This window comes from Coregonus lavaretus, assembly GCF_964263955.1.
Source record: "Coregonus lavaretus genome assembly, chromosome: 12".
Taxonomy (NCBI): domain Eukaryota; kingdom Metazoa; phylum Chordata; class Actinopteri; order Salmoniformes; family Salmonidae; genus Coregonus; species Coregonus lavaretus.
The window spans coordinates 30,454,094-30,472,134 of record NC_139999.1 but is presented as its reverse complement, the minus strand read 5'-3'; the positions used below and the strand labels follow the sequence as shown (position 1 = coordinate 30,472,134).

Here is an 18,041-nt window from a genome sequence, read left to right as displayed (position 1 = left end):
AAAAGCCCTACCCAATCCCAACCTGACGGCAAGATGTCAGGTTTAACGTAGGGGAATTAGGGAGGGCTAACACCAGAGAAGACAGCTTCCCTTAGTCCCCAAGCAGTGATTGTCCGACTGCGTGTCAGTATACATCTCCGGTGCCCTCTTCCTCCAGCCACCAACCCCGGACTGAGGCCAGGATCCCCTGCTCCCAGCCCCCACCTCTGCCTCCCTCTGTGCCTGTCTCCCAGTGCACCCCTCAGACGCCGGGAGTGGCCGGCCGCATTTCCGTACCACACAGGATCTTGGCTTGAAGGAGTGAAAAAAAAAGTTCAAAATGGGAGCCGGAGGAAGTGTCGAAGACAAGGCATTAGCCGCAAAGTCCAAGGAGCTGGAAAAGCAGCTTGCGGAGGATGCAGACAAAGAATCCAAGACAGTCAAGCTTCTGCTGCTTGGTAAGGAGCTGTGCTTGTGGTGCTTCTTCTGAATGTGCAGAAAAGTAGAATGGGACCCTCAACTGGCTTATGGTCTGTTAGCATATAAAGTTTACAAATAGTTGAAGTTTACATCATGTAAACATTCGAGGTTGTGCGATGAGGCTGCCATACCAACCTGTATGAGCTTAAGCATCAGCCATAGCAAACCTTTATGAGCATAAGCATAATATAAGATTTACATTAGTAGGTTACACTGATAACAACAGTTGTAATTATGTAAGAGTGTGAATATTCGCTGGTGAAGTTGGCATAGTTGTGAATTCTTTAACACTTTGATATGGTCATTTGATCGATGGAGCTCTTTTCTCAAGGTCGTTCTGGAACATCTGAAGTAGCTAAAGAGAGGCTCTTGTGGAAAAATCTCTGAAATTATCAGAATTTTGATAAATGTAATGCGCTTTTCCATTTGTGTAACACTTCCAGACTTGTGGAAACTTGCCAATGCTGAAATGGTGCATTCAAAAACGGGCTCAACCTATTAGGACTACTCAATCAGGACTCTAGCATTGATCCTGATATTGTATCTAAGTCTCAGGTATACATGAAAAGAGCTTAACAGTAAAAGTTATTAAAGTAGTGCATAATCTGTTATATTCTGCATTGGTGTTCTGCCTTTGCACATTTACTATATTTGCACATTCAACGTGACCCATGTCACTGTAACACAGTCTGGATGCAAACAGATAAACATGTCAAGCTGAAAGTATCTTACATTAAATCAGATAAGCCCAAGAGTGACTGCTGCTGTTACCTCAAGACTGAGATGAGAAATCGTAGGGCTTGTGAGGTCAGAGGTGTAAAAAAAACATCATAGTAAAAGGCAATACCATTTCTATTGACTGAAACAACAAGTTCTCTCATACTGACATAATCTGTATGACAGTCGTTACTGTGGTATGGGGTGTATGTAATCATTTCATGTTTCTCAGCAGCCATAAAGTTAATAGCTGAGTAAGTTCCACTGAAATGGAACGTGTTGATTCATAACTAGGCTACTAGAAGGGAAGTTGTAAGTCTATTTCTATATTTGCGACATCAAAATACATTTTGATTCTGAGAAAGGTCTGGAAAGTAGAAAATATGGAGCACTACTTAGTAGGGAATCAGATTAGTGTTCATGTTTGGCTCTGAAAGGATTAGAAGAGCCCTATGTTGTCTTCATAGGTTATGAAACCAGGCTTATATATTTATATATTTCTGTATAAGTGGCCACAGTTTTGAATGCTGACATATCAGCAGCATTTGTTTCAATACAGTATGTAAAACGATGAGCCGTAGCTATGTGTCATGAGCTCTGGGCATAAATAGCTTTGTGAGAGTTCAGGGGCAGGATTTAGTAAGCTTTACTCATAGGATCATGGTAACCCAATTATGCTTTCTTTCCTGCCACTTAGACTCTCTGTAATCATTTCCCTAGCACCGGGTTACAACATGGCCCCACCCTGCAACATGCATCATCAAATGCTAAGTAGTCATGTCACAGAGGCAAAAAGTAAGGGCCAATGACACAAGTTAATTGACAGGGCCAATAACAAGGTCCAAATAGAGCAATAATGCAATTCTGAGGAGCCAAATACAACAAGTACCAAGCCACTAAAAGGTTGCAGACTATAGGGTCAACAGAGGACTACCAGAGAAACTAGTAACCAGAGCAAGCAGCAACAAAAGCTCATTAGGATACATTACAGGAACCAATTACTATCTGGGCCATAGATCATCCTATTAACAACATGCATTTACAATAATGGAGCCAGAGCATCCACCTGAGTTTACAACAGATCAAAGATGCAGATGTTACATCCTGGACACCATAACCCCCTGTCTACACCCCTCACTAACAGTAAATAGGGGCCATGGTCCACATTTTAAACTAAACCAATGAGATAAAGTCACAGCTGAAACAATTGGTCAAATATTGACACATTGCAAAAGTGAAGTCCTGTGAAATGGCTGAGGGACAATCCAGTTCGTAGTACTGCAGCCATAAAATTGTGAGTTAAAGCTCTGTGGACGAAAAACAGAAATTAACAGCCATTAATCCTTGTGTCTCCTGCTGCTCCTGCAGAACACAGATACAGCACAGCCAACTCTCTGGCAGAACTATGGAGTAACAATTACTAAATGCAAAGTTGTTCTGTATTTTGAATGAAATGGTTGTGAAACATCTCTATTACTTTTGTCATAGTCAACAACATTTGCTGTCAGAGCTTAGTGTATGATGTGTATCTTGGGTGCAAGAACAGTAATTACTCACCTCTTGCTTAAAAAGAAAGTAGCAATTGAATAAACATTGCCTTGGCAGAAGGCAATTTTCTGTAGCTGCATGGGTGAGCCACTTTATCTGATACACAGTACCATCTTCTGGTTCTAAGCTGAAGTTGAGAGATGCTTCAGGTATCAATGACAGAGTAGTATTTACAGTATTATTAGGCCAACAGTTTATTTCTGTGTCAGCCCATTATAGTCTTCTCTTTCATCAGGAGGTAGGGGTTCAACAGTTGGGTTTGAGTTTAAACTAGGTCTCTGTTTATCTAAAGCAGTTTTAAAACGAGATTAGTGGTGAAGTGTTTTTACAGGATGAAAATACATTTGGCTTTTTGGGCAACATGGAACCTCCAGATACCTTCAAAACAACTGTGAAGTCAGAGAAGCAATTGCTTACAGCCATTCGGCACAAATGAAGCATGGATTAGTGGAGACGTGTTGCAGAGACAGCCCACTAAGCACGGACCGACACCGAGGTCTTTTGGACATCTTGTTTTGGTCCTGTCCAGACAGGCCGTCTTTTTCTTTGTGTGGTCCGGACAGGCCTTGATTTCAACGTCAGACCGGACCAAATCTGAACCAAGTTTCACACGTTTGTACAACACAGTACAGTACAGTAGAGCACAGTAGAGTAAAGTACAGTAAAGTTCAGTACAGCACAGTATAATGCACTCTACTCTAATGTACTCTACTGAACTAAACTGTACTCTACTGAATTAAACTGTACTGTGCCCTACTCTACTGTACTGAATAAAACTACTGTCCTGTACCATACGCTACTGTACTTTACTGTGCTCTACTGTACTGAACTGTGCTGTACTGTACTGGGCTGTTCAAACTTCTGAAACATTGTCTAAACATCTATCTGTTCAGATTTCACATTTGTACTTGTTTGGTTGCGGAGCTCATTAGAATAATACCCAGCAAGATTTGCAAGTGTTTGTTTTTACATTTACATTTTTATCCAGAGTGCATTCAACTAAGGTAGATAAACAACTACATATCACAGTCATAGCAAAAAATGTATAATCTGTAACCGTTGCTGAGAATGCTATTGTAGTTGAAGTGGTCTATTGGTTTATTCTGTAGGTTGGACTACTTTGAACTAGCCTGGCTGACTTGACCCATGTCACTCACAGCGCAGGGAGAGTTGTGACACACTGGCCTGGAAAGGAGGCCGTTTGTTAATGCAATATTTGTTCAGAAATTGTGCGACGGGTTTGATTGGTTCTCTCAAATGTTTTTCTCGGGGGTTGAGACCTCTCGTTGTTTGGATTTGAAAATCCAACTGTTGTAATAGAGGGGGGCGGAGCTCAGGGCCTGTGTGTGGCTGTGCGTGTGGGTGTTTGTGAGAAAGACACAGAGGAGAGCCAACCAGTAAAAGCACAGCCCCCTTTCATTATCGACGCATTGTGCTGACAACGTCAAAGAGCCATTCAAGATTCTGAAGTCAGGAGGACTTAGAGAGTTAGGTGTTAGCCAGACTAAATTTGAACATCATCGTTGCCTGTTTTAAAGCTTTTGATCTTCAGTTGGCTCCTCTTTCCTATATGGATTTAAAAATAAATTATTGTGATATAATGCTTACTTCATTGAGAATGTATGTGCAGCTGAAATTTGGCCATAGAACCAATGACCAAAAAATACGTATTTTCACGTCTGTAAATTATGTATTTTCAACTTTCATTCAGAACCAAAAATGAACCTGATTTCAGCGTCCGGAAAATACGTATTTTCAAAGTCCGGAAAATACGTATTTTCAACTTTCATTCAAAACCGAAAATGAACCTGATTTCAACTTCCAGAAAATACGTATTTTCAACACCCGGAAAATACGTATTTTCAACGTCCGGAAAATAAGTACTTTCAACGTGTGGAAAAAGCATATTTTCAATTTTCATTCAGAACCGAAAATGAACCTGATTTCAACGTCCGGAAAATACATATTTTCACCTTTTATTTAGAGGATGGGCAACTGGCTGTTTTATTGTCACATACATCAGATAGGTGCAGTAAAATGTGTTGTTTTACAGGGTCAGCCATAGTAGTACGGCACCCCTGTAGCCTTGCTCAAAGGCACATAGACAGATGTTTGACCTTGTCGGCTCTTGTATTCAAACCAGTAACCTTTCTGACCCGACGCTCTAACCGCTAGGCTACCTGCCGCCCTAATAGTAGAATACAGGTTCAATTTCAAAATGTGGTTGTGCATCAGAGTTTTTCTATTGTTATGTCAGTCACTGACAGTCACTCAGTTAGCCCATGTCAGCTAAACATTTTTAGATTGGTAAGTTAGTCTATCCGGCTATCTAAACTGGTAGTAATCATGGTCGAATTACCGACCGGGGGCCCTCATAGATTTTTTTAGTCACTCTCACTCAGATATAATATAAGAAACAACAAACATTTCTCTCCACCCTATGGCAACGTGTATAACTGCAAAACAAATGCTGTAAAACTGCAAAAATAAATCTCTGCTCCATGGCAAAATGTGTAGAATTGCAGCAAACTGGCTTTAAAACTGCAACATGTTCTCAATGCCCCATGGCAAAATATGTAGAATTGCAGGAAATTAACTCAATTTTGTCTTCAGCTGTCAAGGGGGGGGTCCGCTAAAACGTTTTGCTCGCAAGGTGGGGGAGGGCAACAAATTCCACTTAGGGCCCCCGAAAGGCTATAGGGCCGGCTCTGACTGCATGTGTGGGTATGGATGTGGGTACGCAGACCCGTGAGCCACTGCGGCCCCTCATGATGAGTTTTTCTGGAGGCCTCCACCCCCATCAAAGTTGCCTATCCCTGGTTCAGAACCTAAAATGTACCTTCAACGTCTGGAGAATACATATTTTAGACATCTTTTCAACATAATCTTGCCTACTGGGAGGCTTCTGGTTAATACTTTCAACCTTTACCTATACATGAGTCAGAGAATCAGCAGCAACAGAGTGTAGAGGTAAACCAACCATCCTGCAGAAATTAAACAGTTGTGATAACTGACATGAGGTCAATCCTGCAGAAATCAAACAGTTGTGATAACTGACATGAAGTCAAGAAGACAGGGCAATGAGACTATCCCAGGAGCTTGATAAAGAGAGACACAAACTCAAGACGACTCATGGACTGACATCTTCCCAGTGACGTCTTCGCTTATCGGACAATCCTCTGAGAGGCTTTTCAACCCCAGGCCTCCTTACCCAAGGCCTCTCAAATCCCTCCATTTAGCTCTGAGCTAATAAGGTCACTGTCCTCTGCTAAACCATTGGGACAGATGTCAATCACATTAGCCATAAACCCGTTCGTACGCCCAATTCTAAATACAGTGATCCCCTGCTGATTTTGTACGTTTGCCCACTGACAAAGAAATGATCAGTCTATAATTTTAATGGTAGGTTTATATGAACAGTGAGAGACAGAATACAACAACAAAATCCAGAAAAACGCATGTCAAAAATGTTATAAATTGATTTGCATTTTAATGAGGGAAATAAGTATTTGACCCCCTCTCAATCAGAAAGATTTCTGGCTCCCAGGTGTCTTTTATACAGGTAACGAGCTGAGATTAGGAGCACACTCTTAAAGGGAGTGCTCCTAATCTCAGCTTGTTACCTGTATAAAAGACACCTGTCCACAGAAGCAATCAATCAATCAGATTCCAAACTCTCCACCATGGCCAAGATCAAAGAGCTCTCCAAGGATGTCTGGGACAAGATTGTAGACCTACACAAGGCAGGAATGGGCTACAAGACCATCGCCAAGCAGCTTGGTGAGGTGACAACAGTTGGTGCGATTATTCGCAAATGGAAGAAACACAAAAGAACTGTCAATCTCCCTCGGCCTGGGGCTCCATGCAAGATCTCACCTCGTGGAGTTGCAATGATCATGAGAACGGTGAGGTATCAGCCCAGAACTACACGGGAGGATCTTGTCAATGATCTCAAGGCAGCTGGGACCATAGTCACCAAGAAAACAATTGGTAACACACTACGCCATGAAGGACTGAAATCTTGCAGCGCCCGCAAGGTCCCCCTGCTCAAGAAAGCACATATACAGGGCCGTCTGAAGTTTGCCAATGAACATCTGAATGATTCAGAGGAGAACTGGGTGAAAGTGTTGAGGTCAGATGAGACCAAAATGGAGCTCTTTGGCATCAACTCAAATCGCCGTGTTTGTACTAAGTCATGTTTTGCAGAGGGGTCAAATACTTATTTCCTTCATTAAAATGCAAATCAATCTATAACATTTTTGACATGCATTTTTCTGTTTTTTTTTTTGTTATTCTGTCTCTCACTGTTCAAATAAACCTACCATTAAAATTATAGACTGATCATTTCTTTGTCAGTGGGCAAACGTACAAAATCAGCAGGGGATCAAATACTTTTTTCCCTCACTGTAGTCAGGAATCTTAAATGGCCCCCTTGAGGTGGCGTGTGGAACAACAAATCAGCTCGTGGTGACAATCTTGTTTGATATAAGCCCAGAGGGAAATTAGCTTACTGGTATTATGACATAGAAATTCACTGCTCACCGCAGTCTGTCCTATGGCCCAGTACATGTTTACTCTATTCCTATTGCTCTGTTACTGCCCCACCGCTAAGTGTGTTGTTACAGTTCATACAGAAAGATGGGCCAAGCTGTCAGTGTGGTGTGTAATGGGAAGTATCCCATAGGATGTGCAATGGTACAAATGCAACAACAACATACAGAAACAAAGCTAAACACAAAACAGAAGGTCATGATAGAACGGATGTGAATGAACTGCAACTGTCACTTTTGCAACACCACTGAATGCTTGTCATGTCGTGTGTCCTGAGAGCCCTGGATCTGTGGCAGTGGAGGGGATGGCCAACTGCTGAGGTTTCTCTTTCACTATGTGCTGTCATTATAACTCTCTTTGCTTATGTCATGTTTTGGCCCTTGGGTTCCCTTTAACCAACTACAGGGTGAATGATGATGATGATGATGATGATGATGATGTGTTTGTACATGGGAAAGCCATTGTAACATATCTACTTTTTTTTTTACCAGGTGCTGGTGAGTCTGGGAAGAGCACAATTGTCAAGCAGATGAAGTGAGTATAACAAAACAAACACCATATACATTGCATCTCTCATTCCTCCTCACTCACATGCAGGCAACCTTGTCCAAATACTGTAACATCACTCTAAAAGGTGTAAACTGTGTGTTCAACAAGATGGACTAAGTTTATAGCTCATAATCACAACAAAATGGACCATAATAGAATAGATTGTGGTGGCTACAATATACATATACCCTTACTGAACAAAACACTTGCTGCAGCATGACTAGTACCAGTTCTTGCCACTAGTGGTTGTTGGTACTTATTTATTTGGACAGTGAAGATAAAAAACGTTTAATCTGGCTCTATACTCCAGCATTTTGGATTTGAGATCAAATGTTTTATATGAGGCGACAGTACAGAATGTCACCTTTTATTTTAGGGTATTTTCATACCTGTTAAGAAATGAAAGCACTTTATGTATTGAGTCCCCACATTTGAAGGTTTATGAAATGGGTTTCCATGGCCGAGCAGCCAGATACAAGCCTAAGATCACCATGCATAATGCCAAGCGTCAGCTGGAGTGGTGTAAAGCTTGCTGCCATTGGACTCTGGAGCGGTGGAAACGCGTTCTCTGGAGTGATGAATCACGCTTCACCATCTGGCAGTCCGACAAACAAATCTGGGTTTGGCGGATGCCAGGAGAACGCTACCTGCCCGAATGCATAGTGCCAACAGTAAAGTTGGGTGGAGGAGGAATAATGGTCTGAGGCTGTTTTTCATGGTTTGGGCTAGGCCCCTTAGATCCAGAGAAGGGAAATCTTAACGCTACAGCATTACATTCTAGATGATTCTGTGCTTCCAACTTCGTTGCAACAGTTTGGGGAAGGCCCTTCCCTGTTTCAGCATGACAATGCCCCCGTGCACAAAGCGAGGTCAATACAGAAATGGTTTGTCAAGATCAGTGTGGAAGAACTTGACTGGCCTGCACAGAGCCCTGACCTCAACCCGATTGAACACCTTTGGGATGAATTGGAACGCTGACTGTGAGCCAGGCCTAATCGGCCAACATCAGTGCCCGACCTCAATAATGCGCTTGTGGCTGAATGGAAGCAAGTCCCCGCAGCAATGTTCCAACATCTAGTTGAAAACCTTCCCAGAAGAGTGGAGGCTGTTATAGCAGCAAAGGGGGGACCAACTCCATATTAATGCCCATAATTTTGGAATGAGATGTTCGACAAGCAGGTGTCCACATACTTTTGGTCATGTAGTGTATTTGGACAAATTCACTTAGTGTATTTTGTCAAAAGTTTAGCATTTGGTCCCATATTCCTAGCATGCAATGACTACATCAAGCTTGTGACTACAAACTTGTTGGATGCATTTGCAGTTTGTTTAGGTTGTGTCAGAGTTACAGATGCACAAAGATCATGCCCCCAAAACATACCTCTCACCATTACCAATAACAGGGGAGGTTAATATTTTTTGTGGGGTGTAATATTTATGCTTCTGTAACTTTTTCACTCATCATTCACAATTCATTCATGATTATCCGTAATCATGGTAGCATCCACATTAATGTAGAAGTGTTTAGAAATGTATTCTATTCTTATTTACAATAAAAGTGACTCCAAAATGACACAATACATTATTTACCATTCATTGCAATTGGGTACAACATAATCTGAAACACAACCAAAACAAACTGCAAATGCATCCAACAAGTTTGTAGAGTTACAAGTTTGATGTAGTCATTGCGTGCTAAGAATATGAGACCAATACTAAACTTTTGGCTTAATTTAAGACACTATTATTGAATTTGTCCAAATACATTTGATACCATCAAATGGGGGGACTAGATATATAAAATGCTGTCAAGGTCGAGGTAAGGAGTAGACCAAGGCGCAGCGTGATGAACAAACATGACTTTAATTAGTTAAAGCACGAAACAAAACAAGAAACGACTCGTGACGTCCACGGTATCAATGACCGAACACGGAACAAAAACCCACAACCACAAAGGGAAAACATACAGTTTAAATATGGCTCCCAATCAGAGACAACCAGCCAACAGCTGACACTCGTTGCCTCTGATTGGGAGTCACTCAGGCAAACATAGAATACAACAAACTAGAATGAACACCAACATAGAAATACACACATAGAAATGAACACACCCTGGCTCAACATAATGAGTCCCAGAGCCAGGGTGTGACAAATGCTTTCATTTCTATACGGTAAAACAGATATGTACAGTGAGGGAAAAAAGTATTTGATCCCCTGCTGATTTTGTATGTTTGCCCACTGACAAAGACATGATCAGTCTATAATTTTAATGGTAGGTTTATTTGAACAGTGAGAGACAGAATAACAACAAAAAAATCCAGAAAGACACGTCAAAAATGTTATAAATTGATTTGCATTTTAATGAGGGATATAAGTATTTGACCCCCTCTCAATCAGAAAGATTTCTGGCTCCCAGGTGTCTTTTATACAGGTAACCAGCTGAGATTAGGAGCGCACTCTTAAAGGGAGTGCTCCTAATCTCAGCTTGTTACCTGTATAAAAGACACCTGTCCACAGAAGCAATCAATCAATCAGATTCCAAACTCTCCACCATGGCCAAGACCAAAGAGCTCTCCAAGGATGTCAGGGACAAGATTGTAGACCTACACAAGGCTGGAATGGGCTACAAGACCATCGCCAAGCAGCTTGGTGAGAAGGTGACAACAGTTGGTGCGATTATTCGCAAATGGAAGAAACACAAAAGCTGTCAATCTCCCTCGGCCTGGGGCTCCATGCAAGATCTCACCTTGTGGAGTTGCAATGATCATGAGAACGGTGAGGAATCAGCTCAGAACTACACGGGAGGATCTTGTCAATGATCTCAAGGCAGCTGGGACCATAGTCACCAAGAAAACAATTGGTAACACACTACGCCGTGAAGGACTGCAATCCTGCAGTGCCCGCAAGGTCCCCCTGCTCAAGAAAGCACATATACAGGGCCGTCTGAAGTTTGCCAATGAACATCTGAATGATTCAGAGGAGAACTGGGTGAAAGTGTTGTGGTCAAATGAGACCAAAATCGAGCTCTTTGGCATCAACTCAACTCGCCGTGTTTGGAGGAGGAGGAATGCTGCCTATGACCCCAAGAACACCATCCCCACCGTCAAACATGGAGGTGGAAATATTATGCTTTGGGGGTGTTTTTCTGCTAAGGGGACAGGACAACTTCACCGCATCAAAGGGACGATGGACGGGGCCATGTACCATCAAATCTTGGGTGAGAACCTCCTTCCCTCAGCCAGGGCATTGAAAATGGGTTGTGGATGGGTATTCCAGCATGACAATGACCCAAAACACACGGCCAAGGCAACAAAGGAGTGGCTCAAGAAGAAGCACATTAAGGTCATGGAGTGGCCTAGATAGTCTCCAGACCTTAATCCCATAGAAAATCTGTGGAGGGAGCTAAAGGTTCGAGTTGCCAAACGTCAGCCTCAAAACCTTAATGACTTGGAGAAGATCTGCAAAGAGGAATGGGACAAAATCCCTCCTGAGATGTGTGCAAACCTGGTGGCCAACTACAAGAAACGTCTGACCTCTGTGATTGCCAACCAGGGTTTTGCCACCAAGTACTAAGTCATGTTTTGCAGAGGGGTCAAATACTTATTTCCCTCATTAAAATGAAAATCAATTTATAACATTTTTGACATGTTTTTGTTGTTATTCTGTCTCTCACTGTTCAAATAAACCTACCATTAAAATTATAGACTGATCATGTCGTTGTCAGTGGGCAAACTTACAAAATCAGCAGGGGATCAAATACTTTTTTCCCTCACTGTATGAAAATACCCTCAAATAAAAAGTGACATTCTGTACTGTCACCTCATATAAAACATTTGATATCAAATCCAAAATGCTGGAGTAGAGCCAAATTAAAAGTTGTATCTTCACTGTCCAAATAAATACGTAGGGGAGTGCATAATGTCAGTTGTATTTGAAACTGTAATTACAACCCTAACTGTTTTCTTCCTCTTATGTTGAGTAGAATTCTCCATCAAGGTGGTTATACCAAAGAAGAACAATTGGAGTTCAGGGCGATCATCTATGGTAACATCCTGCAGTCTGCTCTGGCCATCATCAGAGGCATGGAGATGCTGTCCATTGACTTTGGATCACCAAAAGGATCTGTGAGTCCCACTCTGCATCTCTAACCACTTCTGATCCTCTAAACAGACACTCAATGGCACACACTGATAGACATTGAGACACCAGCAGAAGTTTCAGTAATTGCACGTTATTCAAATAGAAAAAACTACAATACATTGTTAGCTTAGCTAATTAGCTACTTTAGAATGGAAGGAAAATGAAGTTTTAGTAGCGGTAAAACTCACCAGTTGACTTCATGGTGCAGGAAGATGGGCAGAAGCTGTCCAACCTGTCAGACTCCATTGAAGAGGGCAGCATGCCCCCTGAGCTGGCTGATGTCATCAAGAGGCTGTGGAGTGACAGTGGTGTCCAGGCCTCCTTCGAGAGAGCAGCCGAGTATCAGCTCAATGACTCTGCTGGCTAGTGAGTGTCACAGTAACTGTTATAGTTTGTTATGACAGTCATATCTTTGCTGGTACATGTGAGTGTGATTATGTGGGTCTGGGGTGTGGATGTATGCTAAACTGAAATCTCGCTAAACAGCTACCTTGCAGAATTGGACAGAATCACAAAGTCTGATTACCTGCCCAACGAGCAGGACGTGCTGCGTTCTCGAGTCAAGACCACCGGTATCATCGAGGAGCAGTTCTCCTGCAAAGAGCTGCATTTCAGGTGAGGGAATGTTAGCCAAACATGGGAGATCACAAGCGGCCAATAGTGGTCTCCCATACATCCTTGTAGTATGTTAATTCCCTTTGCTCTTGGGCGTGATTTTGCACAATCATTGATTAAGTCTGTATAGTCAGATCTTAACATCTCACTTCTTTAACCCCTCTCTTCTGACAGGATGTTTGATGTGGGCGGCCAGCGGTCGGAGAGAAAGAAGTGGATCCATTGTTTCGAGGGTGTGACCTGTATCATCTTCTGTGGAGCCCTCAGTGCTTATGACATGGTGCTCGTAGAGGACGATGAAGTGGTGGGTTTGGTTCTACAGTTCACCTCTGAAAGTTCCATTAGTTTGTAACAGTTGTGGCCCTTTATGTCCAAATTTTGTACATTTGTACTGTTTACTTCCATTTCTCTTTTTTATACTGTGATCCGTTTGGTAAGATTGAAAGAGCATCGTGATTTCTGATTCTAACTGAAGAGTATTTTATCCAGTCTGACTTTGAAGTAAACAATGGATTATTCAGTCACAAGGTTACAGAACCTTAAACTCCCTAAGGACATAGCTCAGATGACTGTACGATATGATTGCTCAATCGCTTCACAGTCCTATGCCTGATACCACCACCCCAGTTCAAGCACAGAAGACATGTAGAGTTGTGTTTGTGTGCTTGCCAAAGTCCCAAAATAGGAAACAAGATCATATCTTTGGTTTAGAGTAGTTAGTATACTAATCTAGCCAGTGAGGGTTGATGAAAGAAACTGCGAGATTGTTGGCACTTAACCTAACCCTTTCGTCCTCTTCTCCACAGAACCGTATGCATGAGTCTCTCCACTTGTTCAACAGTATCTGCAACCACAGGTTCTTCGCCACCACCTCCATCGTGCTCTTCCTCAACAAGAAGGATCTTTTTGAAGAGAAAATCAAGAAGGTCCACCTCAGCATCTGCTTCCCAGACTACGATGGTAAGAGTAACCATAAGTAAAAACAGCATAGTACAATTTCCCACGAGCAGGAATGATGGAAATGTTCTGTGTCTTCTTCTGCAATATGATGTAGCGGCATGATACTAGACAACAGAATAGATACTGTCAATTTTATTACCTACAATTTAAAACAAATGAGGACCACTTTATAAGTTGCCTGCGTTCTCTCCCACTAGGCCCCAACACGTATGATGATGCCAGTGACTACATCAAGAAGCAGTTTGAAGAGCTGAACATGAAGAAGGGTGTCAAAGAAATCTATTCTCACTTGACCTGCGCCACAGACACAAAGAACGTTGAGATTGTGTTCGGAGCCGTGACAGACATCATTATCAAAGAGAACCTAAAATCTTGCGGTCTGTTCTAAGCAGACACACAAAGAGGTACAGTAGTTCTCTCATTGGTTCTTGAATTCCAAATCGACGCCTAGCCTGTACATAGACACTTCTACTAGATTTGGACGATCAAATAATAGACTTGGTGACATTTTCACAATGTTGGATACACCCATCCAATCTTTTCAGACTTAAAAATGCCTCAAGGGTAGGTTTCGATTTGGAATTCAGCATCTTATTGTTCTTTTATATGTTACAGTGGCTTGCGAAAGTATTCACCCCCCTTGGCATATTTCCTATTTTGTTGCCTTACAACCTGGAATTAAAATGGATATGGGGGGTGGGGGGGGGTTTGTATCATTTGATTTACACAACATGCCTACCACTTTGAAGATGCAAAATATTTTTTGGGGTGAAACTAACAACAAATAACACAAAAAAACAGAAAACTTGAGCGTGCATAACTATTCACCCCCCCCCCCCCCCCCAAGTCAATACTTTGTAGAGCCACCTTTTGCAGCAATTACAGCTGCAAGTCTCTTGTGGTATGTCTCTATAAGCTTGGCACATCTAGCCACTGGGATTTCTTCCCATTCTTCAAGGCAAAACTGCTCCAGCTCCTTCAAGTTGGATGGGTTCCGCTGGTGTACAGCAATCTTTAAGTAATACCACAGATTCTCAATTGGATTGAGGTGTGGGCTTTGACTAGGCCATTCCAAGACATTTAAATGTTTCCCCTTAAACCACTCGAGTGTTGCTTTAGCAGTATGCTTAGGGTAATTGTCCTGCTGGAAGGTGAACCTCCGTCCCAGTCTCAAATCTCTGGAAGACAAACAGGTTTCCCTCAAGAATTTCCCTGTATTTAGCACCATCCATCATTCCTTCAATTCTGACCATTTTCCCAGTCCCTGCTGATGAAAAACATCCCCACAGCATGATGCTGCCACCACCATGCTTCACTGTGGGGATGGTGTTCTCGGGGTGATGAGAGGTGTTGGGTTTGCGCCAGACATAGCGTTTCCTTGATGGCCAAAAAGCTCAATTTTTGTCTCATCTGACCAGAGTACCTTCTTCCATATGTTTGGGGAGTCTCCCACATGCATTTTGGTGAACACCAAACGTGTTTGCTTATTTTTTTCTTTAAGCATTGGCTTGTTTCTGCCCACTCTTCCGTAAAGCCCAGCTCTGTGGAGTGTACGGCTTAAAGTGGTCCTATGGACAGATACTCCAATCTCCGCTGTGGAGCTTTGCAGCTCCTTCAGGGTTATCTTTGGTCTCTTTGTTCTCTAGCAAAGGGGATGAATACATATGCACGCACCACTTTTCCATTATTTATTTTTTAGAATTCTTTTGAAACAAGTTATTTTTTTATTTCACTTCACCAATTTGGGACTATTTTGTGTATGTCCATTACATTAAATCCAAATAAAAATCCATTTAAAATTACAGGTTGTAATGCATCAAAATAGGAAAAACACCAAAGGGGGATGAATACTTTTGCATGGCACTATTTTCTGGCCTAATTATAATTTTTTTCTTCCTCACAGATTGTATTTTTTCCCTCATCCCTTCACTTGGATTCATGTTGAAGTTGAGCAGTAGGAACAGAAGGCACAACAGAAGGCTTTGTAATGTCATAAGACTCTTCAGACCCTTCAATTCTACACTATCCCCTCCCTTCATTCCTAACTACCAACACCCTAAATGATGAGTAATGAATGCAAATACTAAGAAACAGCCCCTAACTTATTCCAAAGTGAGTGAACACACATCATGTCCAACAAATCTAACAAAGATGGCAAAACATGTTCCTCCCGGAGACAATGTGGATGATGTCCTTTAGATGGAAATGTGGATAAGAAGTCAGAAGAACAACAGAATGAACACGTTTGATATAGGTACTTTATTAGATATTCTGGGTTATTTCTGGCTCTTAATGATTGGTTTGTGTTGAGGAAAGAGTGTATAAAGCTGCTCATGGACTCCAATTGATAAACTTATGAAAGGATACATTTTGAGGTGATCCATCTTACTCAACATAGTCAGAGTGAAGTCCTTTCCAGTAACATTGTTCTTGCCCCATGATTTATAATGTTTATATCTAGTTCTAAGTATCTCAAATTAGAACTCTGTTTGGATATGCTTACTGTTTCGCACCAGATGTAACACAGTAAAAAAGTTATTCAGCTAATTCCAATCAGTGAGTTCAAATAGCCAGGCCTAAGCTGGAATTTAAGAAAAAAGTACCATCAAAACAAGTTAGCAATGTATTTTGTAAATACAATAGAAGAATAGTGGACCTTATACATTAATATTCGAATACGTATCAAAATGCTCAGTGACATGTTTAGTGATGTGCATGTATATTCCATTTTGACTACTGACAAATGAACCTGTAACTCTGACCAGTCTTGTGAAAGATAAACATTCAAAATAAAAATGTATACATAGAAACTGCCATTTCATAATTATTTTTTACGAAGATATGTGATGTGACCTTTAGGCCATACAAAGTTGATTTACTGTTTAAAGGATAAACATTTTTGAAAAGTGAGGTGAGCGAGCAAATAAAAATAAAATAGGAACATATAAAATACAATTTGAACCCCTTGTAAAAACACTAAATCACCTTAGTACAACACCTAGTGACATTACCAAGACATATTTGCCTTTTGGTATAATGGTTTTGGAATTGACACTCACAGGGACCACAGTTTTGAGTCCTGGTCAGGGTATCCCTCTAATTAACTACATTGGTGTCAGGAATTGGATAGCACCATTGAAAGCCTGTCCCGGCTGAGTTTTAGGCACAGTACATTTTTCAAAGGCATAGATATGTCAATTTTTATAATTGATGTGCTAGCTGAAGTATATAGCAATCTACTAAATCAGACCTATTCATACTATAACGAACTGCCTCAGCTTCTATTCAGCTTGAATTCTACATTTAACACATCCCCCACTATCATACAAATATTTTTTGACTGCTGAAGCAAGCACACACATTTTCTTCAGGAAATGTACCTTTTCTAGTTTAGTCATATTTATCTTACCTTAGAAGTGTTTACTTCGCAGGCTGACTACCATCTACTGAGGTTCAATATCCTATAAATTGAATGCCAAAATCAACTTCAAGTATCTACAAAACAAGTTGTGTAGCCACATTATGAGTGCTTGACTTGGACTGAAATAGGTGCCGGTCCTTATTTTGAGTGCATGTACTGTTTACATTTAGGTGCAGGAGACCCACAATATTTTGAGCTAATATTCTATAAAGAGGAACTCAAGCAGTAGAACATTTGAGGTGCTAGTACTCAGCTCAGCTCCGGTGAGCTTCTGCCCAAGTCAAGCACTGCACATTATCCAAAAGGAAAGCTACAGGTCATCTTTTCCTAAAACTACTGTTCGCAATTTACAAATGATTACCTTGATTCACATGATCCGATTCACCACGCTTGAACCGAATCCCAACTAAACTCAGCAAAAAAAGAAACGTCCCTTTTTCAGGACCCTGTTTTCAAAGATAATTCATAAAAATCCAAATAACTTCACAGATCTTCATTGTAAAGGGTTTAAACACTGTTTCCCATGCTTGTTCAATGAACCATAAACAATTAATGAACATGCACCTGTGGAACGGTAGGCAATTAAGGTCACAGTTATGAAAACTTAGGACACTAATGAGGCCTTTCTACTGACTCTGAAAAACACCAAAGAAAGATGCCCAGGGTCCCTGCTCATCTGCGTGAACATGCCTTAGGCATGCTGCAAGGCGGCATGAGGACTGCAGATGTGGCCAGGGCAATAAATTGCAATGTCCATGCTGTGAGACCCTTAAGACAGCGCTACAGGGAGACAGGACGGACAGCTGATCGTCCTCGCAGTGGCAGACCACATGTAACAACACCTGTACAGGATCGGTACATCCCAACATCACCCCTGCGGGACAGGTACAGGATGGTAACAACAACTGCCCGAGTTACACCAGGAACGCACAATCCCTCCATCAGTGCTCAGACTGTCTGCAATAGGCTGAGAGAGGCTGGACTGAGGGCTTGTAGGCCTGTTGTAAGGCAGGTCCTCACCAGACATCACCGGCAACAACATCGCCTATGGGCACAAACCTACCATCGCTGGACCAGACAG

General features: G+C 41.7%; 1 protein-coding gene across 1 annotated transcript; it reads left to right on the top strand.

Annotated features, from left to right (window-relative positions):
- Positions 1-319: 319 nt before the first annotated feature.
- On the top strand, positions 320-15,517 carry LOC311138167 (guanine nucleotide-binding protein G(t) subunit alpha-2-like; the record flags this gene model as incomplete). Its single annotated transcript, XM_084172837.1, has 9 exons — positions 320-437; positions 7,767-7,809; positions 11,807-11,948; positions 12,173-12,330; positions 12,451-12,579; positions 12,754-12,883; positions 13,386-13,539; positions 13,737-13,943; positions 15,443-15,517. The coding sequence occupies 8 exons, from the start codon at positions 320-322 to the stop codon at positions 13,925-13,927; spliced, it is 1,065 nt and encodes a 354-aa protein (XP_084028963.1). The 3' UTR covers positions 13,928-13,943; positions 15,443-15,517.
- Positions 15,518-18,041: the final 2,524 nt, after the last annotated feature.